At 40.8% G+C, this 23,112-nt stretch overlaps 1 protein-coding gene across 1 annotated transcript; it reads left to right on the top strand.

Annotated features, from left to right (window-relative positions):
• Window positions 1-893: 893 nt before the first annotated feature.
• preb (prolactin regulatory element binding) lies at window positions 894-21,909 on the top strand. The gene is made up of 10 exons (XM_077598259.1): window positions 894-1,037; window positions 2,694-2,883; window positions 6,372-6,567; window positions 7,231-7,475; window positions 10,907-10,987; window positions 11,073-11,197; window positions 11,278-11,451; window positions 19,580-19,652; window positions 20,289-20,448; window positions 20,789-21,909. The coding sequence occupies exons 2-10, from the start codon at window positions 2,749-2,751 to the stop codon at window positions 20,881-20,883; spliced, it is 1,284 nt and encodes a 427-aa protein (XP_077454385.1). The 5' UTR covers window positions 894-1,037; window positions 2,694-2,748; the 3' UTR covers window positions 20,884-21,909.
• The last annotated feature ends 1,203 nt before the right edge of the window (window positions 21,910-23,112 follow it).

Here is a 23,112-nt window from a genome sequence, read left to right as displayed (position 1 = left end):
GACTTTCATGTTCTGACTCCAATATATATCAGGCCTGCCGCAGTCCAAAGTGGGCGTTAGTTTTGAACATAAGTGGGTATGTTTCGTTTACCTATTTTGACCACTAGAGTGTAGTAGTGGGTAGACTATGCGTTTCAAGATAAGTGTGGAGTGTGTAACAAATAGAAGAATTGATTAATAAAAGAAATGAATATATATAATTACTGTGAATAATGTCAATTGGGCTATAGGTTGGTGAGAATATACTTTAAATAAATATGACACTAATCAATGAGTATCAATGAGAGTATGCATGCAGAAGAGTCTAATGAGAACACCGACATGTAGGGAATTTGACTCTTATGAAAAATTATGATTAAAAAGGCGCTAGAGATAGTGTCGGCGCCACAGTGCCGGCGTGACGCTCCCATTGGTGCTTTCAGGACTTAGGTCTCTCACCAGCGGTTCCCATATTTTACCACAGGTTAGCGGAGAGCCATATACACCCATCAAAAGAGCCACATATGGCTCCTGAGCCATAGGTTCTCTACCCCTGTTTCAAACCCAAAAATGAGACCATCAACATCTGGTCTATAACTCAGAGATTCAAATATCACTTGTTCTCAGATTGTTCTCAGATTTACAGCACTTATTTTCAAACAGATTCCATCCATTTAGAAGAAAATCATCAAAATGACCTTATACATACAGCAATAACAACAACAAACATCGAATAAAAACAGACAACGCAAAAATACAATACTGCTCAATAGTCCAAGAAAACATACGTATCAACGCATTTTCATCAAAGGCTCCATATACAGATTTTGAAAAGCATTTACTATAGTGTGTTTTTTTTCTCAGTGTGGTGACGTGTAGGGAATTTGCGATCTAAACGTCACCCCGCGTTGCATCATGGGTGTATCGGCCATTTTATAGGATACAAGTATTTGATCGGAAGTGGTCTAATCTAAATGAAACATGATCCTTACAAATTCGTTTAAATGATTAAATGATGAAATGATTCTGTGAGGGATACAAAACCTTTTACCATAAAGGTAGGTGACCTCCAATTTAATGATCAGTTAGAATGGCACGTAAGCAGAAAGTCACGATCGAATAGAATCTAGAACTGACAAAAAATTACATTTAGTAGCCTAGTATGGACTTGTATGGAATAATATTTTGTGATACTGCCGTACTGTACTGGGAAAATTGAGTCGGTTATTTCATAAGGATAGTGTTTGTCGCAAATAAAAGTCAACATCTTGACATATAGTACAGGAATCCAAATCCGTGGCAGATTTATATGCAACATGGCATCTCAATTGCATTTTGTTATCAACACTAATTAAGTGGTAAAGACTGATCTCATGTACTGAACCGCTTTATACTCACTAGGGTCGCGGGGGGTGCTGGAGCCTATCCCAGCTGACTTTCGGCTACGAGGCGGGGGACACCCTGAATTGGTGGCCAGCCAATCGCAGGCCACAAGGAGACAAACAACCATTCACGCTCACACTTTATCTAGGGTCAATTTAGAGTGTCCAATCAGCCTACCATGCATGTCTTTGGAATGTGGGAGAAAACCCATGCAGACCCGGGGAGAACATGCAAACTCCACACAGGTGGACCGACCTGGATTTGAACCCAGGTCTTCCACTGTGAGGCCGACGTGCTAACCACTTTTTTAAAAAAAAAATGAATGCTTAGGCACTGTCAGTCATCACAGGCAAAACTAATTGAATGTCTATCGCCATCAATTGCAGCCAATGAGTGGGATTGTAACATGTTTGCTGGCACTGAATGCAAGGAACATATGTGACAACATGCAATCATTGATGCAAACTTTTTCTTTTTTTAACATAGTACATCAGCGGAATTAGAGTTGATCGAGAGTAGGTTGTGAAAGCGTGTATATTGGTTGGATGGACACATTAAAAAAAGGACGATACATTAAACTGCGACATTAGAAACCAGCTTTAGAAGTCAATTTTGGGGGGCATTATTATGTGTCATGTCCTGCATTTTTCCCTAAAAACAATTGGTTTATGGAAAATATTAATAAAACAGCACAGCTCTTACATTTACAAACAAAATCTTATTTAAATTAATGGTGGTAATAACCAACTACAGTTTCGGCCAATATTCTGCTACTATTCATGTAAAGGGCCTTCAATCAATTTAATAAGACGTTATTTACACACACCTAAAGCAACAAAATTACAAAACGATTTGTATGTTTTTGGTATTTTTTGAATCTATTTTTTTAACAAAATGATGTGTTAAAATGATCTTGATTGATGTGTTGCGTTTTGATCGAATTGAATATAATTCCAGGTGTATGTATTGCCACACCTGTACTTCAAATACATTCTTGCTAAGTGGGCTAATCAATTTGAGTAATGTTACTGTATAATTACCTAATATTGTACTGCGTTATGTGTTAAGCAACTTAAGTATTAATTTTTAGCATTGGTTCCTCCAAATGAGTTCCACAAGACTCCTGCTGATGTCAACACATGGATACATGTAAATATCACAATTTTCCTTGAAAATAAAACACTGCAGAAACAAAAATATCTCACCTCAACAATGTCAGGAACTTTAAACATTTTTGCAGCAGTGTTCCCTTCACTAAGTGTCATACTCGAGGTTTTGGGAAATAGAAATGAAAAATAAAATAAAAACAAAGCTCTTTTGTTTCACTACAGGTATGCATGAGCTTGTTGCTCGTATGAAGAACTGAGAGTGAACTGCAAGAAAGCAATGGGCAAACGGAGGGTGCCAGATCTCTACAGAGCCCCATTTCCCTTATACTCCATAAAAATAGACCCTAAAGCAGGTCTTGTGGTCTTAGCAGGAGGAGGAGGTGCTTCCAATACTGGAATTAAGAATGGCTTGGTAAGCACAGTGCATAATAAACTAAACTTGAGCAAGAATTTCAATGATTGGATATTTAGTGTACATTACAAACCTGTATAGATATTTATGTTGTATACCGTATTTTCACACCTATAAAACGCATCGCCCTAAAGGGCGCAGTGCAGTCTCAGTTGCGAGTGTATTTTCTGTTTTTTGTCAATACATAGGGCTCTTTGTTTTAAAGGACGCCCTGCTATGGTTGTGCTAGCATCAGACACAGCATAGCACATAGCATGAATTTAGTGTATGTTTTAAAAAGGGCAACATGAGCAAAACTGGGTTTGATTTTGTTTTATTGGCATAATGTGTATTTGCACAAATCTAAAGTCAAAGCATTCGAACATCTACAAATCTGTCAAAGTCCTCATCTTCTGTATGCGACATAAAGAGTTGAGCAACAATGCTGGGTTCCATAACATTGTCAGGGTCGGTGTTGCCGCCATGGGGTTTCGTAATAGCATTCCAGCTTTGACGAAAGTTCAAACTACAGTGCTCGCTGGCACTTTGGCCCAGGAATCGACAATCCATTCCAAATTGTCGCTCACGTAACTCGTGCGATGCTGCATTGCCCATCTTTAAATGGAACTACTATGTTAACGGCCATCCGACATTCATCACTCCCAAGCCGTTCGCTAAGCTGGTTCTCCTCGCTGTTAAATTGTGTTCAATCCATGGCATCAGTCCATTTTCCAAGTGTTCACACCCACATTCTGTTGTCATTCACGTCAGGCATTTCCTCTGTATATCTGTAATGTGGTGTTTTGAAATTTGATTATTGAGTGTTTTTGAGGTCTATAAAGCGGTACAAGGACATGGAAGTAAAATGCCTTGCTACTCGTCTGGGATGTTTTGAATGGATTTACCGTAATGTTTCGAATACGCGGGTATGCTAGTTTTAGGGTGAAGGTCCATTGGGTTGATTGCAATAAGTAGCATGTCGGCAAGAAATGAAACCCATCAGTCAAGCGGTCAGGATCATACAAAAATTTGAATTTAGTGCATAAACAAGTCGCACCGACCGATTGGGTGCATCGACCATTTCAGAGAAAAATTTAGACTTTTAAGTGCGCCCTATAGGTGTGAAAATACGGTAATTTAGCTGCGTTTTGAGCCAGAGCGCCATCATCTTGAATGGGCCTCCCATCAAATTTGAGTGCATTGATTTATACTGTCGCCATAGGTTCAGCTACCGAATCTTTAACTGATTTTGCAAATTGTACGACACCCCAAAATCAGAATCAGAATTCAGATGGCCTTTGTTGACATCAATTGGTATTTCCTATCCAAGGTTGAATGGAGGAGTGCAGTAGAGTTAGAGAGGAGCGCAACAGCTAATTAGTGTTTCATGAATACATCGTACCAATAGTAGAAGGGGAATTTTTGCTCTTCACCATTGGCTTGGCTAGTTTTGTCATATTGAGCAAAAAGAAACCAATCTGCCAAAGTAGTGGAAATGTCAGCAATTTGAAAACATTTACATTTTTAACAAAACTCCAAAAAAACAGCGACGTGTAGGATTCTTGATTAAAATGATGTGAGAGGTTTACCAAAAACTGACAATTTCAATAACTGTGACTCAATAGATTTAGAATGAACCATACGAATGAGCTCATCATTGGCAAATGCTAGCAAGGGAAAATGGATGTACCACAAGAGCTAACCAGTAATTCTCAGGGATGTTTTTTCTGTATATTTATTTAAATTTTATTTATAGTGCCACAGTTACTCATCATTGTTCTGAATGAATCGAAATTGCACAAATAATGACTATATTGTAAAATGGGAAATATGATAAATATAAAAAGAGCAAATGACAAGGATTTATTTAGGACAAACAATAGAACCGTTAAAAAGAATCAATAGTTGCATAAGATGGCATCAAAACCATCCTTTTCCAATTACGGGATGAATAAGGTTTAATCAAATCTAATCTTCACGATCAGCTGTTTTCACACAGTGTTAATGCCAACGTAAGAGTTTAGCAAACTACAAGATTACAGCAATTCATCGTAACAATGGCCATTTTTATCAGTTTTTGTCAATCTTTATAGCACACAGACTTTTGCTCACGATTTTGGATCATGCTCAGCGCATTTGTCTCCCCCCATGTTAGCTCCTGGCATGTTGTCCAGCTCTTCTCCAATGGATTCCTCTTCAAACCTCGTTCAACACTCAGTGCTCCTATTTTCCTTCGTGCAACTCTGGACAAAATTTAAAACTAGGCAGGGGCGATATCAAAAAAATGATCGCAATTGAAAAAAAAAAAAAAAAAAAGTATTGATAATTATAACTATCACATCTTTTCTTTCATCTTCTGTAAGTAAATAAATTATTTTGATCATTATTCCATTATGAAAGTTACCACACTTTAAAAGAAAAGAGAATATAAAACATTGATTTTAAAGTTTTTTTGTTCTGTTTTGCAAAATAGAAAACTCCCTCTTCACACTACGAAAAGTAATGAATAATAAAACCTGCAGAAATATTGACAGGCATCTTTATTTTTATAAATTTGCCTTCAAACCAGAAGTTTCCGTGCAATGTGAAATAAATAGAATAATCAACTGAAGACATCACCATTGGCAAGCAGCCTTACCTAAAGAAACAATGTGAATTTACCTCGCGTGAATCAACTTAACCCATTTTAACCCAAGTTAACAAGCTTTAGATTTTTGAATTACAGGTGGTTCTCAAATGAGCCGAGTGGGTTAAAATGGGTTCAGGAAACTTAAATCTAAACTAAATCTTTAAGAAAACATAATTAAAAAAAAGAAAACGACAGGGAGACTTTCCCTGGGATCTTTTAGTGAGTCAGCTCGGTGTTGTCCTGTATCTCATAATGGCTCACTTTGGCTGTTTTATAGTTCTTTTGCTTTCATACGCTGTTATCCGCCCTATTGCTAACCATGCTAAAGACGGCTTTTTCTTACCATCTTCTTCGTCTAGCGTCCACGTTGCATCAACGCCCCCGTTCTTTGTGGTGTTCGGATGGTGAAGTTGCAGTTTAAATTTATCGAAATGTTTGTTATTATTGTCGACAATTATTATTTGACAATAGTCACGTTATCGTTTTATCACCCAGATCAATCTAAAACTCCCCAGCTAATTTGTGCATTTTATCCTTACCTTTTTTCAAATTGCAGGGTACAGGACAGTATAGGCTTCAGGCAGCTGGGTATCGAAAATGGTACCACGCATCAAACAAATTGTTCTGGAACAACACTAATTCCAAAGACATAATTATGCTCAAATAACCAAATTTCTTTCTCATAAAAGGTAGTCCCTCTGGATTCAGTTTCACCTCAGCATCATTTAATGTATGTGACAATACACTGGTATTTTACCATATTGCTAGGGGTGAGGAGGCCCATTCAATATGGTGGCCATGCACCTTCCATGTCATAGCAGGGTCTTTATATTTACAAGTCTATGCCTAATAGTCAACAGATTCATGACTTGTATTTCAGCACTTCCTGGACCTACAATTGGTTGGAGAAAACCACTACAGTGCCAGCCTGGTTCATTCACATGACACTGACAAACGTGCCACAATGAATTTAGCATTGGGTGAGGGTGTGATTGCTGCAGGTCAAGATGGAACATGCTCTTTGATGAAATTTGAGGACTGCACGCGGAAAAGTGAAGGCAACATTTCTAATGATGGTAGGTAGTATGCCTCTGACCTGAAACTCTACCACAGACTCAGAGAAGGCAGGTTTCCTTAAATGTTTTAAAGGTAATAAGAAAAGAGTAACAATGTCAAAAAATGTAAATCACTGCCCTAATGTAATTTTACATGTGGAAAACAAATTTGGCACTCAAATCTCGCTGTTTTTACCATTTCGTTGTTATTCCAGCCAAAACAATGCATCAGGAACACCCACTTTTTTCAGCAATTCTGGTTGTGACTTAATAACCAGAATTGATGATCATGTCTAGCTTTCCAGTGCTGTGCTAGTGTAAATGTTGAAAGAATAACAACTGTCAAAAAAGGCTATGGGTGGCATGCTAATAGATTGCAAAATTTACCTGGAGCAGCTAGACGAGACATCATATTCTGTTTGAAGATTTTTTAAATGTTTCGGGGTCAAAACTAATTACCAAATTACCTAATTTCATTTTTAAGCCTTTTCACTCACTTCATATGAATGGATTTATGTTCAGAAATTAGTCTCTCGCTGTAGTATTTCATAGCACAATTTTTAGCACATTTTTGAAACCTTTCTCAAAATGTTTTCCTTAACATTGTGTAAAAATATTTAATATCCTGTGGTTAGCATCCATGAAAAGTAGGAAAAATATTAGAAATCTTTTTCTTCTGTTTAGATAATGACGTGAAAAAAGGTGATGTCAGACAACGAGGTGGCAAAAGAAACAAAGATGGAAAGGATGACACTGCAGTCGCTGGGTGTCATACGAAGAATGAGACGGCACATATCTCTGTGACAGGAGTGGGTGAACTGAAATCAGACCTAAACCCTTTAGATCCTCTCCAAAAGGTGGTCAGATTTAGTCATGACATGAGCCTAATCCTGACAGGAGGCACAGACGGACACATAAGAGTCTGGGAGGTAGGCATAGACAACACATACAACTCTGTGATATACAGTGGGGCAAATAAGTATTTAGTCAACCACCAATTGTGCAAGTTACCCTACTTGAAAAGATTACAGAGGCCTGTAATTGTCAACATGGGTAAACCTCAACCATTAGAGACAGAATGTGGAAAAACAAAACAAAATCACATTGTTTGATTTTTAAAGAATTTATTTGCAAATCATGGTGGAAAATAAGTATTTTGTCAATACCAAAAGTTCATCTCAATACCTAATGTACCCTTTGTTGGCAATAACGGAGGCCAAACGTTTTCTGTAACTCTTCACAAGCTTTTCACATACTGTTGCTTGGTATTTTGACCCATTCCTCCATGCAAATCTCCTCTAGAGGAGTGATGTTTTAGGGCTGTCGTTGGGCAACACGGACTTTCAACTCCCTCCACAGATTTTCTATGGGGTTGAGATCTGGAGACTGGCTAGGCCACTCCAGGACCTTGAAATTTTTCTTACGAATCCACTCCTTTGTTGCCCTGGCTGTGTGTTTGGGATCATTGTCATGCTGAAAGACCCAGTCATGTCTCATCTTCAATGTCCTTGCTGATGGAAGGAAATTTTCACCCAAAAACTCTCGATACATGGCCCCATTCATTCTTTCCTTTACATAGATCAGTCGTCCTGGTCCCTTTGCAGAAAAACAGCCCCAAAGAATGATGTTTCCACCCCCATGCTTCACAGTGGGTATGGTGTTCTTCGGATGCAATTCAGTATTATTTCTCCTCCAAACACGAGAACCTGTGTTTCTACCAAAAAAAGTTCTATTTTGATTTCATCTGACCATAACACATTCTCCCAGTCCTCTTCTGGATCATCCAAATCCTCTCTAGCGAATCGCAGATGGGCCTGGATGTGTACTGGCTTCAGCAGGGGGACACGTCTGGCAGTGCAGGATTTGAGTCCCTGGCGGCGCATTGTGTTACTGATAGTAGCCTTTGTTACTGTGGTCCCAGCTCTCTGTAGGTCATTCACTAGGTCCCCCCGTGTGCGGTTGTTTGGTCGCCGTCCTTTGGTCGCCGGACTTTTGGTCGGGGTCTTTTGGTCGCCCGGACCCAAACAACGGGCGACCAAAAGACCGGCGACAAAACAAGGTAAAACAACACGGTCTACGCATCAATAAAATCCAACAATGGCCCTGAGCAGTTTCACTGAGTGGACGTGTGAGTGTATAAGAGTTTGTATGTACATGAGTTGTCCCCTTAGGAAGGGACATCAGTCAAGGTCTTAACAAGTTCTCCAACAAAACACAATAAAAGTATGGGAAATTTTGAGCTTTTCTTTAGCCTAATAATTAATAGGGCATTAAGTATGACTAAATAATAATTCGCTGTTTGTATTTAGGCAATTTGAGCAACGATTTAAATGGTAATTATCAAAAACCTTCCGGGCGACCAAATGACCGAGTACCGGTCCCCCGTGTGGTTCTGGGATTTTTGCTCATCGTTCTTGGGGGTGAGATCTTGCATGGAGCCCCAGATCGAGGGAGATTATCAGTGGTCTTATATGTCTTCCATTTTCTAATAATTGCTCCCACAGTTGATTTGTTCACCAAACATTTTACCTATTGCAGATTCAGTCTTCCCAGCCTGGTGCAGGTCTACAATTTTGTCTCTGGTGTCCTTCGACAGCTTTTTGGTCTTGGTCATAGTGGAGTTTGGAGTGTGAGAGACTGAGGTTGTGGACATGTGTCTTTTATACCGATAATGAGTTAAAACAGATGCTATTAATACAGTGGAGACCTCGTTAGAAGTTAGACCTCTTTGACAGCCACAAATATTGCTTTTTTGTAAGTGACCAAATACTTATTCTCCACTCTAATTTGGAAATAAATTCTTTAAAAATCAAACAATGTGATTTTCAGTTTTTTTTCTTCCGAATTCTGTCTCTCATGGTTGAGGTTTATCCATGTTGACAATTACAGGCCTTTCTAATCTTTTCAAGTAGGAGAACATGCACAATTGGTGGTTGACTAAATACTTATTTGCCCCACTGTAAATATATTCATTCATTCATTCATTTTCTGTTGCACTAAACCTCACAAGGGTTGCAGGCGTGTTGGAGTCAACTGTGGGGAATTAGGCGAAGGACACCCTTAATTGGTGGGCAGTCAATTGCAGGACACAAGGAGACAAACAACCATGCATGTCCACACTCACACCTAGGGGCAATTCCGTGTGTTCAATAAGCTTAGCATACATGTTTTTCGAATATGGGAGGAAATCGGAGCTACGGGGAGAACACGCAAACTCCACACAGGAAAGTCGGAACCGCCGGAGATTGAACCCTCAATATCAGAACACTGAGGCGGACATGCTAACCACTCGATCACCATGCCACGCTGATATAAAAATCCACTATTTATATACATTAAAGTTATATTTCTCTCATTTATTTGGCTTCACAGTTTGTTAACAGTAACCATGCGTGCAACTCTTAATTGTCTAAAGTTTGTGTGATACAGCTCCACTATTTTGGGGAAAAAAATCTCATTTGTAATTGTTTTGGACTGATTTACATTAATTCTTTTTCTGAGCCGCTTATCCTCACAAGAGTCGCGGGGGGTGCTAGAGCCTATTCCAGCTAACTACAGGAACCAGGCGCCGGACAGCCTAATTCAGTGGCTAGCCAATCACAGGGCACAAGGACACGCACAATCATTTTAGCTCACACGCATACCTAGGGTCAATTTAGTGTGTCTAACTAGCCTATCATGCATGATTTTGTGATGTGGGAGGAAACTGGAGTACTCGGAGAAAAGCCACGCAAGCCCGAGGAAAACATGCTAACTCCACACAGTAAGGACTGACCTGGGATCAAACCCACGTCCCCAGAACTGTGAGGCCGACATGCCAACCACATGGCTGCCAAGCCACTGGCTGATTTACAATTTTAGCATTTTGTGTCAAATTAGATTGATTTGGTCAGAAACAACAATATTGAAACTTACCACTCAACCCAGCAACTAATTTCTCTCACTCGTAAGGCCATTGTTACCAAACTGTCCATTTCAACATTATACATCCATAAGAATGCCCTTAGATATACATTATAAAATGAACCTATCTGTGTTTTTTCTTGTCTCGTGAAAAGGAGCAATCTAGAGGTTTAAGTAAATAATCTCCAGCAAATTTAGGGTGAGATAAAATTCTTTGTTGTTTTATTATTCTGAAGTAAAACTAGTGTAAAAGCTAAATATAATGCTGTACCTTCTTTTAATGGGAAAGAGTGCAATAATATAGTAATACAAAATGAAGAAGGCAGATCCCAGTAAAACACTGTACCAAAACCATATCTGATCGAGTGGGAGAAGGGTTGGACAAACCTGAAACACACTATGGAAGGGAATTGATTGATGTACAACTCAATAAACGGTCTTTTTTTTTAAATTTCAGTTTCCATCTTTAAAGAAAAAGCTTGACTTCAAAGCACACGAGGAAGAGATTGAAGACCTAGATCTCAGCCCAGGAAACAAGGTTGCACGTTAGTACTGCTTTTTGTCATTGAACTACTGTGACCTTGTTGAGATTCACTCCCTTTATATTTGTTGTTTCAATGCAGCACCTGGTAACTATTGGCAGGGATTTTGCTTGCACTGTGTGGCACAACAACCAACAACTTATGGGTCTTAACTGGCATGAAACAGTTCAGATAGCTGAAAAGATGTATCGGTATATGGCTTGCAGGTAATAAAATGAAGAGTAATGCAGTATTTGTATTTATCATGTTGTCCGCAATGTCTTAACATGATTGGGTCATATTACAGGTTTGGAAAGGTAGAAGACCAAAAGGATGCTCTAAGGCTTTACACGGTTCAGATACCCCACAAAAGAGACCGCAAACCTCCACCTTGTTACCTCACCAAGTGGGAAGGCAAGAGCTTCCTCCCAATGTTGACAGCTCCATGTGGTGGAGAGGTCATCTCAAGCTTTACTGTAAGGTAAGGTTCAAATTCAATCAGAAATATTCTGACATGTTTCACAATAAAGGAGTGCATTGAGGGGACACTTTAATGTATTAGGGTAATGGATTTGAGGTTTTACTGTGATCCTTCACCACTTTGCGGCTTCAGCATTCGTGGCGGCTCCAGTACATCGCAGTTTTCTATATTCAGTATAAAAAAAGTTCATCAAAATGTCAAATTTCATGCTGAATCTCGCAGGCGGAAGAAAGTTCCCTGTCTTCCGCTTGCCACTAGGAAAATGGTGGAAGACGGGACTGTGACTCAAAATGGCGGGCAGCGGGCGGTGGCTTTCATTTTTATCCAAAAATAGAGCTTTCTGAGCAGACTAAGCGGCCTCTGTAAGGTACTTTTTTCAAGAAATGCGAGCCCTAGGTGACATTACGGCAGACGCCATGGTCCTAAACCGAAAATAGAGCTCGCTCAGCAGACTCCGGGAGCCTCGTGGTCGCGGAGCTGATGGTGGAATTTCCCAGAAATGTTTCAAAGTGCAGGCTCCTAGCAAAGTTACGATGGACGCTATTGCCCTTGTCAAAAATAGAGGCCTTTGGGCGGCTAAGATGGCTGGACAGCGCGGTGGGGCGAAGTAGAAGTTGAGATTCCATTTAAGTCCGTACAGCGGGCTTACGAAAATAGAGCCTTCTGGACGGCGCGGAAGAGCAAAGTCGAGGTTGAGATTCCCTTCAAACAATGATTGCAATAAAAATGAACAATGTGTATGTGCTCGCTACTGCTACAAACTGAATATCCCGAATACAGGATGAATAAATCTAATCTAATCTAATTAGAACTTTGAGAAATAGGCAAGAAACTTTCAATATGGTTCACAACTTGAAGCAAAGTGTCCCAAAGATTGATGACAACATGGTAATAGCCATGGAATATGGCAATTGTCTTGACAGTTTCGTGTCCTTGACAAAAGCATAATTGTACCAAAAAAGAAACAGCGGTCACAACTCCCCATCAACATATCCTCTTGACTACCAGTAGTTCAAATTTGTCCTCTGTAGGACATTTCTAAACCTAAATATCTCCCACCCAGTGCATCCAATAGCATTAAGTCATTTTGTGCTCTATAGAGCAGTGTTTCCCCAACCCTTTATGAGCTGCGGCACACTTTTTGCATTGAAAAAATCTCAAAGGACCCCACCATCTGAAAATCTTGTAATTTCAAACTATGTCGCCTATATTAACAATAGTCATTGTCATCTAAGTTTTATCAGCAGGAATCACATAAACCTCCAAAATTATTCCAAAATTTAAGTTTTCACACTGACTTGGCTAATGTCACCAAACTTTGATGTCTGCGGACCCTGAACAACTTCCGGTTCGAGTGATTCAAAAATAAGTAATGTCATGTTTTTAATCGGATAATTTTATGACTTTTCTCTAAATATTACCGTATTTTCACGACTATTCGGCGCATTGTATTTTAAGCCGCAGTGTCAGTAACGAGTGCTATTTCTGTATTTTAGACACACAAAGCACGCACCGTTTCATTACACGCATATATATTATATATGGATGAACATCGAAACGCAATAGCGCTGGCTACCGGAAGCAGCCTATTTCCGGGTTCCGGTGCGCAGTGACTGCTGGGAAATATAGTTCTTGCACGCTACACCAACACGCTAAAAACATGTTTTAAAAAGCCAACGGAAGCAAAACTGAGTTCGGTTGTACTTTATTTAGACATTTTACAACTCACTCACGTCATCATCACCCACAAATGCCTCAAAGTCCTCATTTTCTGTGTCCGAATTAAACAATTGCCCAAACGAGTCTTCCAAAACGCCGGGTCCCCTCTCTTCGTTCTCAGAGTCACCGTCATTTCCATCAATCCATTCACAAATCGTAGCGTAAGAAGCCCGGCGCTGCCTGCCACTTATCGTGAAGCCAGGCATGGCATATATATATATTATTTATGGATGATTATCGATCCGTAATAGCGCTGTCTACGAAAGCAGCCACAGACGCTATTTCCGGTGCGCAGTGACTGCTGGGAAATATAGTTCTTGCACGCTACTCCCACACGCTAAAAACATGTTTTAAAAAGGCAACGGAAGCAAGATTGAGTTCGGTTGTACTTTATTTAGCCATTTTACAATGTACTCACGTCATCATCACCCACAAAACCATCAAAGTCCTCATTATCTGTGTCCGAATTGAACATTTGTCCATCAAAAACGCTGAGTTTAATACGTTCGTCCAGGCGGCCACAATTCATTCCCAAATGGTAGCTAGCTAGTAGCTAGCGTAACTATTCCAAGGCTGTCTTCCATGCTTTGCAGCTGTGTTGATGGCGATCGCCAGGCCACCATTCGTTCACAAATAGTAGCTAGCGTAACTAGTACAGTGGTACCTCGACATACGAGCGTAATCCGTTCCGAGACTGAGATCGTATGACGAGGTTCTCGTAACTCGAGCGGACGTTTCCCATTGAAATGAATGGAAAAAAATTTAATCCGTTCCAGCCCTCTGAAAAAACACCAAAAACAGGATATTGGATTGGAAAAATGTTTTATTTCTTCTAATTCCCCATCTATTAACAAAGTAACACATAACTAGTGGTTTAATAGAAATAAAGTGTTTAATCTAACTAAAATTGGGCAGATTTCGCAGAGGGGAGAGGGGCACAAAAGGGGCGGGGGGCTTCGTTTTTTTTTTCCACACAACGCACTCGTAAACAGAACAAACACTCCACCCTCACGTTCGCTATCGATGGGCTGTTTGCTGTCGTACTATTCCCTTCAAAATATTCTGAAAATGATGCACACAAATGTCCTCACAATCGGATAACGCACGACCACTTGCCAACGAGCAGCAGTCTTTTATCAGCGATCGCACCGCTGCTCATGGGAGCTTCGGGGGCGCTGGCTAGCGACTCCTTTTAGCTTGTAGCATCTGTGGTCGCATCCCCTCGAACGGCGCCTATGATAGAGTTGCTACCGGGGATGCTGTTGCGAGCCAGTGCCCCTGATGTTCTTATGAGCAGCCAACGAGCAGCAGTCTTTTATCAGGGATCGCCCCGCTGCTCATGGGAGCTTCGGGGGCGCTGGCTAGCGGCTCCTTTTAGCTTGTAGCATCTGTGTTCGCATCCCCTCGAACGGCGCCTATGATAGAGTTGCTACCGGGGATGCTGTTGCGAGCAAGTGCCCCTGATGTTCTTATGAGCAGCCAACGAGAAGTAATATAATACTCCTCGTATTAGATAAAAATAACAGCAAATGCAGCAGCTGAGCTTACCCACGTATTGATTGTGGGTAATGTTTTATTCTGAGTGCCATTGCCTGTCGGCGTTGTGTGCACGAGTATACTTCATTACCCAGAAAGCCCTCTTTTCCCCGCGCATGTGCGTTGTGTGTTTCCTGGTCTGAATAACTCATCCGGTGCTCGTAAATATTGTTATACACGAAAGATATGCAAAAAAAATGCCATGGCCACCTGGCTTGGTCGCATCACGAAATTTTGACCGCATCACGGGCGAATTATTCGATCGAAATTTCCCCCGTAAGACGAGCATTTTGTATGACGAGGTACCACTGTATTCCAAGGCTGTTTTCCATGCTTCGCAGCTGTGTTGATGGCGATCGCCAGGCCACAATTCGTTCACAAATAGTAGCTAGCTAGTGTTGATGCCGATCGGCAGGGCACAATCCATTGGGTGTATTGACAAAAAAAAACTACATATCCCAGCAGTCACTGCGCAGTACAGACGCTCCCCTACTTACGAACATTCAACTTACGAACAACGGTACATACGAACATGTCTGCAAATTGCGTTTAAGTCGAAAAATGTTCGTAAGTCCAATTTTGTATTTTTTTTCCGAGTAGTGCTTCTTTCCGCCGCTAATACCGACGCCTGGCGCTGTGAGGGCTCAGCTCACCCAGCATCTACCTTCTTCGTTGCAATGCGGAAGTGCGTGAACGTATCTCCAGTGGGCAAAGAACCTTTTTCATTTGTATCATTAAATATCTCATGCATCCATTATTGAATATGGTTGGTAAAAAGCGAAATGCTTCTATTGAGGGAGTTGCAAGGAAGAGGCAAGCCATTTCATTTGAAACGAGTGGCAATAATAACGAAGCTTGATGCGTGTGAGAGTGGTGATTGTTTCACGGGCATACAACTTCAATCGTTCGACCGTCAGTACCATTTATAAACAGAAAGATCGAGCAGCAGGACCCAAATATTGAACGTTGCACAAAGTTTGCAAATCAATTGAATGATGCCATACAGTGCTACCGCATCATTTATGATGAAAAAAAGAAGACAACTGTGCAATCGTCGTTAGATCGCTTCTTTCGGCCAGTTTCTAATACATAAATCTCTCTCTCTATACAGTACTGTACATATTCTCTCCATTTTATTAAATGTTTTTTTCAGTACAAACCAATGCATGTTACTTATACAAGCCTTAAACATACAAATGCACTTATATAAACCTTCAATATACTTATATAGGCCTTAAACATAAATTATAATACAAAATATAGCACTGAATCAACTTACAAACAAATTCAACTTATGAACAATCGCTCGGAACCTAACTCGTTCTTTATCTACAGGAAAATAGTAGAGTCGGGGGCTGCTTGCCATAGTTGTCCTATCGACGGATTTATTTTATTTTATCGTGATAACAATTTTAGTATTGGTCCATCTATAAAGCGCACTGGATTATAAGGCGCACTGTCTATTTTGGAGAAAATTTCAGACTTTTATGTGCGCCTAATAGTCATGAAAATACAGTACTTAAATGTCCTAATATGACCCCCCTAAAAATGTGGCCACACGGACTTTTTCTGCAAAAGTTGATGCCCTAGAAAACAAACAACTTCTGGTTCATGTTAAAGAAAAATAAGCAATAAAATGACTGTTTCACAATTAGAATCTTGTAATAGTATAATCTGGCGGCCCGGGGGATGAGTGGATAGAGCGTCGGCCTCACAGTGGGGGACCTGGGTTCAAATCCAGGTCGGTCCACCTGTGTGGACTTTGCATGTTCTCCCCAGGCCTGCGTGGGTTTCCTCCCACATTCCAAAGACATGCATGGTTAGCTGATTGGACATTCTAAATTGTCCCTAGGTATGGGTGTGAGTGTGCATGGTTGTGTGTTTCCTTGTGCCCTGCGATTGGCTGGCCACCAATTCTGAAGAATGCCTTTGCCAGGTTGATGGAGCACTTTGCCATAAAGCACAGGTCATTATAAAATGCCTTAGGGAACAAAACATTAAGATTTTGGGCCCTTGGCCAGGGAACTCTGCAGATCTTAATCCCATTGAGAATTTGTGGTCAATCCTCAAGAGGCGGGTGCACAATCACAAACCCACAAATTCTGACAAACTCCAAGCATTGATTAGGCAAGAATGGACAGCCAGCAGTCAGGATTTTGTTCAGAAGTCGATCGACAGCATGCCAGGAAGAACTGCAGAGGTCTTGAAATAGAAAGGTCACCACTGCAAATATTGACCTATTGCATATAATTCTCAATAAAAGCTTTTGATACTTGTGAAATGCTTCTAATTGAAACTCATACCATAGAAACATCTGGCAAACACCCTGAAGGTACAGACTTTCTCAAAATGTAATATTTGTGTCATTCTCAAAACTTTTGGCCTTGACTGTTGATAGGTTCACAAATAGGTATTCCCAAATTCACATTAAAACAGAAATGGACATCTGACTCATAACTGGTTTTCTTGCAAGAGAGAATCGATCCTCACGCGCCTTCGGACCAGATCATTCTAATGAATCGAATCCTCTCCTGCCCATTTATTACATAAGGTTTAACAACAAGCATCATCCATTCAAAACAATTGAAGGTCTGTCGGATCTTCAGAAATCAAAACAATTGCAAGTCCTTCGGAGGGCAAGCAGTATCACCACCTGGTGCGAAGTCGAAGTCAAAACAATTGAGAGTCCTCCCGGATCCGTGTGAGAGGTCAAGGTTTCAAAACAATTGAGAGTCCTCGGAGCCAGCTGCAGAGGGGAGTGACCTTCGAGTTGTTTCGGTTACTTAGGACCGAGCATTACTCTTGCAAGAGATGTATTAAAAAGGACCTTTCTAAATAAAGCAAAGCGTTCTTCATTGCCAGCAAATTTATAATAGTACCAATAATAACCCTAACAACTGTAGACCAGACATAACCGCAATAATTGAAAAACCGCGAAGTAGGATCAACCCTATTACTACCATACTACATGTTATTGTGCCTATACAGAAATACAATTACACAAGTATTGTGGAATATTGTGGCGCCCGTTAGTCTCGATCACATCCTATGTTTATATGAGCAGGGGTCGGGCTGACCTACCAAGAAAGATATGGGACGATGTGTTTTGACCAAAATTATGATGAAAAAGAGCAGATGTCCTTCATGTTTTCACTTTACTGTACTCATCTTATAAAAGATGCCAAACTTTGCAATAAATCGTGTCTTTCCTCCTGTCTGGAACCAGAGCGTTTCGTACATTTTGTTCAAACTCCAATAATTGGCGTCACAGAACCGGGAGCCAAAGGGAGAGGCGTTGAATGGTGGGTGACTGCTCCGCGCTTACTGTATTGCAAATCTACGGCTGTAAAATGGTAAGATTTCTTACCATTTGATTGGCCATACGGTATATGTGCGTGTGGCTGTCGTCAATACTGTAGTTCTAATTATAATAAATTTAATGGTAAATTCCCAGGCCAAAAGGACCTGTTTTGAAAAGGATAGGGGGCAAGACCTCGCTGGCACGGAGACCAAAGAGGGTCTCCATGTGTTTTATTAAAAAAAAGACTACAGTCCAGCTGTTAGTCAGCTGATTGGAGTCTCGTTGGAAGAAAGGAAAACAGTTCTGAAAAGAGGGCAGCTGGTCCGCAGCCGTCACCCTGAGTTGCTCGGTACTCGGACGTTTGGTCGGCGGACGTTTGGTCACCCGGACGTTTGGTCGCCCGGACGTTTGGTTGCCCGGATGTTTGGTCGCCCGGACGTTTGGTCGCCCGGACGTTTGGTCGCCCGGATGTTTGGTCGCCGGACGTTTGACAACATGACAGTGTTAACTGTTGAAACTAGCTCTCAAAATTATATTCATGAGAGAGAGTTTAATATCTAAATATCTACTGTTGAAACCAGCTCTCAAAATTATATTCACCCGGGAGACCATACGTCCGGCGACCAAACGTCCGGCGACCAAATGTCCGGGCGACCAAACGTCTGGGCGACCAAACGTCCGGCGACCAAACGTCCGGTCACGGAGTTGCTTGTATCATGGGAAATCTCGTGTGCTTTTGATCCGGAATCTAATGTAAAAGTGGTAAATGGTTAGATGAAGCCATCGACTGTAATTTAATTGTAACGTCTGTTTCTTTAAAGTACTCTACCCACAGTGAAAATACTTCCTCTCCGCTCTATTTAAAATAAAAAATGGTTATTGGGAGGTTGGGAGTTTTAGTCTCTTTCGTCAGTACTAAGATCACGTTCTTCATTTTTATTGCTGTCATTGTTTTGGAGGAAATTAAACTTCGCTTCTCTGCGCAGTCCAGCCATCAATTACCCGTCCAGGGAGCTATTTTTGGATAAGAGGAACGATGTAAGCCCGCTCCCCGGACTTAAATGGAAATTGAACTTTCACGTTGCTCCTCTGCGGCGTTCAGCCGTCTTAGAGCCAAAGGGCTCTATTTTTGGACCAGTGCAGTGGCACCTGCCGTAACGTCGGGCAGAGCTTGCACTTTGAAACAATTCTGGGAAATTGCACGTTGCTCCTCCGCGGCGTTCAGCCATCTTAGCTGCCCATAGGGCTCTATTTTCGGACAAGGGGGATAGCGTCCGCCGTAACGTCGCATGGGGCTTGCATTTCTGATAAAAATCCACCCACCCATGGGTTTACCAGTTGCTTTAATCGGAGATCCTTAAAGTTCCTCCATGTAGTCTGTGGATTGGGAAAGTATTGATCGCAACAAAAAACCCTAAAACAATTCCACACCCTAAAGTGGTCTGTTCACCTCTGTACAAACACAAACAAATTCATGGCATATTCTCCAGCACCCTTGCGATCCTCATGAGCATAAGCATTACCAATGATGACTTGAATGTTTGTAAGCATGACTTGTTTTGTCCTCAACAGTGATTCTGGAACATTTCTTGGACTAGGAACAGTAGAGGGATCAGTTTCTATCTACATTGCTTTCTCCCTTCAGGTAGTATTTCTGAGAGAACTTACCGTATTTACTCGCATATAAGCCGCTTTTGTCGGACAAAAAATGATGACTGAATCGAGGGTACGGCTTATATGCGCATGAAAACACGGCATGCACGAAACTGCGAGTTGACGGCGCCATGGCACGATGATGTCACGACAAAATGGCGCTGTGACGTCATGACGCAATGGCACCGTGACGTCATGGCGCAAGCGACCGCGCCCGAAACAGTCATTTATTTCAAAATAGAGAATAGATCAACATAAAACGCTAAACTAAATTTATTTGGATGTCTATGAATGAAATTCAAGAAAAAACACGTATCTTGCATAAAACGTGAAAAAACTCACGTTCCTGTCACTGCGCGCTCAGGGCACAGCCATCTTACCTAGGTCCCGGGGCAGCTATCTTACCTAGGGCGCTGTACTTCCTATTAAAACCATGAATATGGAGGTGAAAATTAGGAATAGGAGGGCGGCTTATACGCAAGGAATTGTAAAATTCAAAAATTTCAAGGCAATTTTAAGGGTGCGGCTTTTGCGGGCGGCTTATACGCGAGTAAATATGACAAATGAACAGACTGTCATCCACTCTCAATAAACTCCTCCCTCTCTGTCTGTGCATATGTGTTTTTAGAGATTGTATTACGTAAAGGAGTCCCATGCCATTGTTGTGACTGACCTCGCCTTCCTTCCTTACACATTCAAAGGCCAAAATATCAACGGAAACAATGAAACGGCCTTGATTAGTGTAGCAGTAGACAGTCGCTGTCAGCTACATGCTGTTCACAACCGAAGTAAGTCCTGCACAATTGTTAGCTCCCATGTCAGTATATCTACTGCATGGGTGGGTGTCCAAACGGGTCCTCAAAGGGCCATAGTGGGTGCAGGTTTTCATTTCAATCCATGAAGGGGATACATTTTCACCAATCTGGTGTCTTAAAAATATGATCAGTTAATTGCAGTCACTTGTTTCTTGTTTGAGCAGAAAGCTAATTGCTTAAGCTGTCTGTACTGGAACAGCTCGAACAAAAACTTGCATCTGCTGCGGCCCTTCGTGGAATAGTTTGGACACCCCTGCTCAATTTTACAGACAGGTTCTCTTACATTAAGTTATACGGGTCTTGTTGTCTTCAGGAACTTTTCCCCTCTGGATGGTGCTGTTTTTTTGTGGGCTCGTTGTGGTTGGAATCGTGCTGCTCCTCCAGTATCTCTTCCCAGGCATTTTATGAGTTTCTCCATCCTCATAGAGCTTGAATACAGTAATCAAGACTTCTGTCCATCCAACACATCCAAATCGACTTGTGCTGCACAATTGAGTGTAAATCTCCTTCTCAGGGTTGTACTTCTCAGACATTTTATAACACAACACAATTGATATGTTCATTGTTTTGATTTATATAATTAATCTCATTGTGGAAATCCTGTTGAAGGTGACATTGAATCTTGAATGTTTAAAGAATGGGAACATCTAAATGAGATCAATGTAACTATTTAAAGACTACATTTATGTACAGGTTTATAAGTAATCATAAAATAGGAAAAGAAAGGTGTAAAATGTATTGTATAGTATCAACATTACATATCTAGTATGTAAAAACAACCGAAAATGAATTCTTATTTACTCAAAAACTGCCATTTCTATTCTAAACTCTAGTGGGCAGCATAAACCAAGGCAGATTACAGCCCTCTTGTCAAGAGCTGGTTGCCATTAAAGCAGTGGTTCTTAACCTTGTTGGAGCTGCCAAACCCCACCAGTTTCATATGCGCATTCACCGAACCCTACTTTAGTGTAAAATAAAATCTGATTTTTTTTTCTTCCAAATTTAAGCTATATAAATTCCTCGTAGAACTGATTGGCCAAGCAATCATGATCATCTGCAGCCAGTGATGGTCAAGCGGGACATGTTATCGACATGATGAGTCAATGTGTTTTGACCTCCGCAGCAGAGGCTCCACCGTACCCCGGGTTCGATCGAACCCAGGTTAAGAACCACTGCATTAAAGTATATTTGGATGCGTTGATTTTAATATTGCTGAAATCTGGGGAAAGAAATGTTTTACTCACTGTGGCAGTAGTGTTGCAGTGTTGATCCTTTCTAAACATTTGCTCCGTCATCAGTCAAACACAATTTGATATTTTAAAACAAATTTAAAATGTCTGGTGTTGCTAGAAGTCTGAAGATTGCTGCCCTGCGCAGATGTAAAAATGTGCATAGAATTTTAAATAATGGCAAATTAAACTTATTTGATGCAGAGAGATTCCAGTTATTGGGGACATTTCTATGTTTGATTGAATGACATCTACATCAGACCCAGACGCTTGATAGTGTTGATGCTAATGTTTGAAGCATTTGAGCCATAATACAAGTCTTGAGAAGACATCATGTTTCTGGGTGTTTCTCAGTCTGAAGCACAACGGTACAGTCTTTAATCCATCTAAAATGATCAATACACATTATTCTTTGTCTGCCTATTTCGCGTTGTACCTTTTAAACTTCAAATTTACATCTTTAGTATAATAGTGCATATAAAACGGTGGGTGAAATCAACACCACAATTAATTGATATTTAAAAAAATGTATAAAGTAACAAATGCCAACTTAGTTCCATTCTAGTTAGGATGTCACTGCTGATCAGGGAGCAGAGTTGAGGAGTTGCAGCAGATATGAGGTGGCATCGTGGCGAGAAAGACAGGATTCAATCTTATTAACCAGCATAAAATAACATGCAGCGCTCTCTTGCTTCTGCTTGAAGTTTACAAAACTATCCTTTGTAAAATACTCACTAGCTGCAGACGACTTCCGTACCCCTTTGTTATCAGAACAGTTGGAATGCCCTGTTAGTGGACTGCATCATTGCCAAATGTTTAGAAAGGGTTAAATAAAAACCTTTTACAATACAGTGTATTTTCACAGACATTTTTAAGACATTGCTCTTCAGGCCGTTGTCCCCTTCTTCAATGCTACCACGATCAGCCCTGTCCCCAAGAAATCATCACTCTCCTGCCTCAATGTCTAACACCTAGTTGCACTAATCCCATTCTCATGAAGTGCTTTGAATGGTTAGTCATGAAACACCAAGTATTTCCTACCACCCTTCCTCAACCCTCTCCAGTTTGCATATCGGTCCAACCATTCGAATGATGAGGCCATCTCCACTGCCCTCCACACTGCCCTTAAACATCCGGGCACATAGGACTCTTAGGCTAGAATACTTTTTCGACTTGAGTTCACTATTCAACAAAGTCAGCCCCCAACAGTTAATCTCAAAACAGGACCTAATGGGCTCATCAGCCATCTAGGTGCCTTTTGTCATGTTGTTCATATCATCTTAATGGGTTTGAGAGAAATGAAATTCCAATGTTTTGGGTATCAGGTACGTACTGCAGGATTGACATAGTTGAATTTGACTTGACTTTGATGTTGAGGTGATTACTCACGGGAGACCAAAATTTTTAA

This window comes from Stigmatopora argus, chromosome 4 (genome assembly GCF_051989625.1).
Source record: "Stigmatopora argus isolate UIUO_Sarg chromosome 4, RoL_Sarg_1.0, whole genome shotgun sequence".
NCBI classification, from domain to species: Eukaryota; Metazoa; Chordata; class Actinopteri; order Syngnathiformes; family Syngnathidae; genus Stigmatopora; species Stigmatopora argus.
The sequence above is the reverse complement of the archived record's forward strand: the minus strand, read 5'-3'. Positions and strand labels throughout refer to the sequence as shown.

What these genes read in the sequence shown, in the direction of transcription:
- preb (XM_077598259.1), top strand. Translation starts at nt 2,749, where the DNA reads ATGGGCAAACGGAGGGTGCCAGATCTCTACAGAGCCCCATTTCCCTTA. An exon ending in GACACATAAGAGTCTGGGAG is followed by an intron (nt 7,476 to 10,906) that starts GTAGGCATAGAC and finishes TTTAAATTTCAG; the next exon opens with TTTCCATCTTTAAAGAAAAA. An exon ending in TATCGGTATATGGCTTGCAG is followed by an intron (nt 11,198 to 11,277) that starts GTAATAAAATGA and finishes GTCATATTACAG; the next exon opens with GTTTGGAAAGGTAGAAGACC.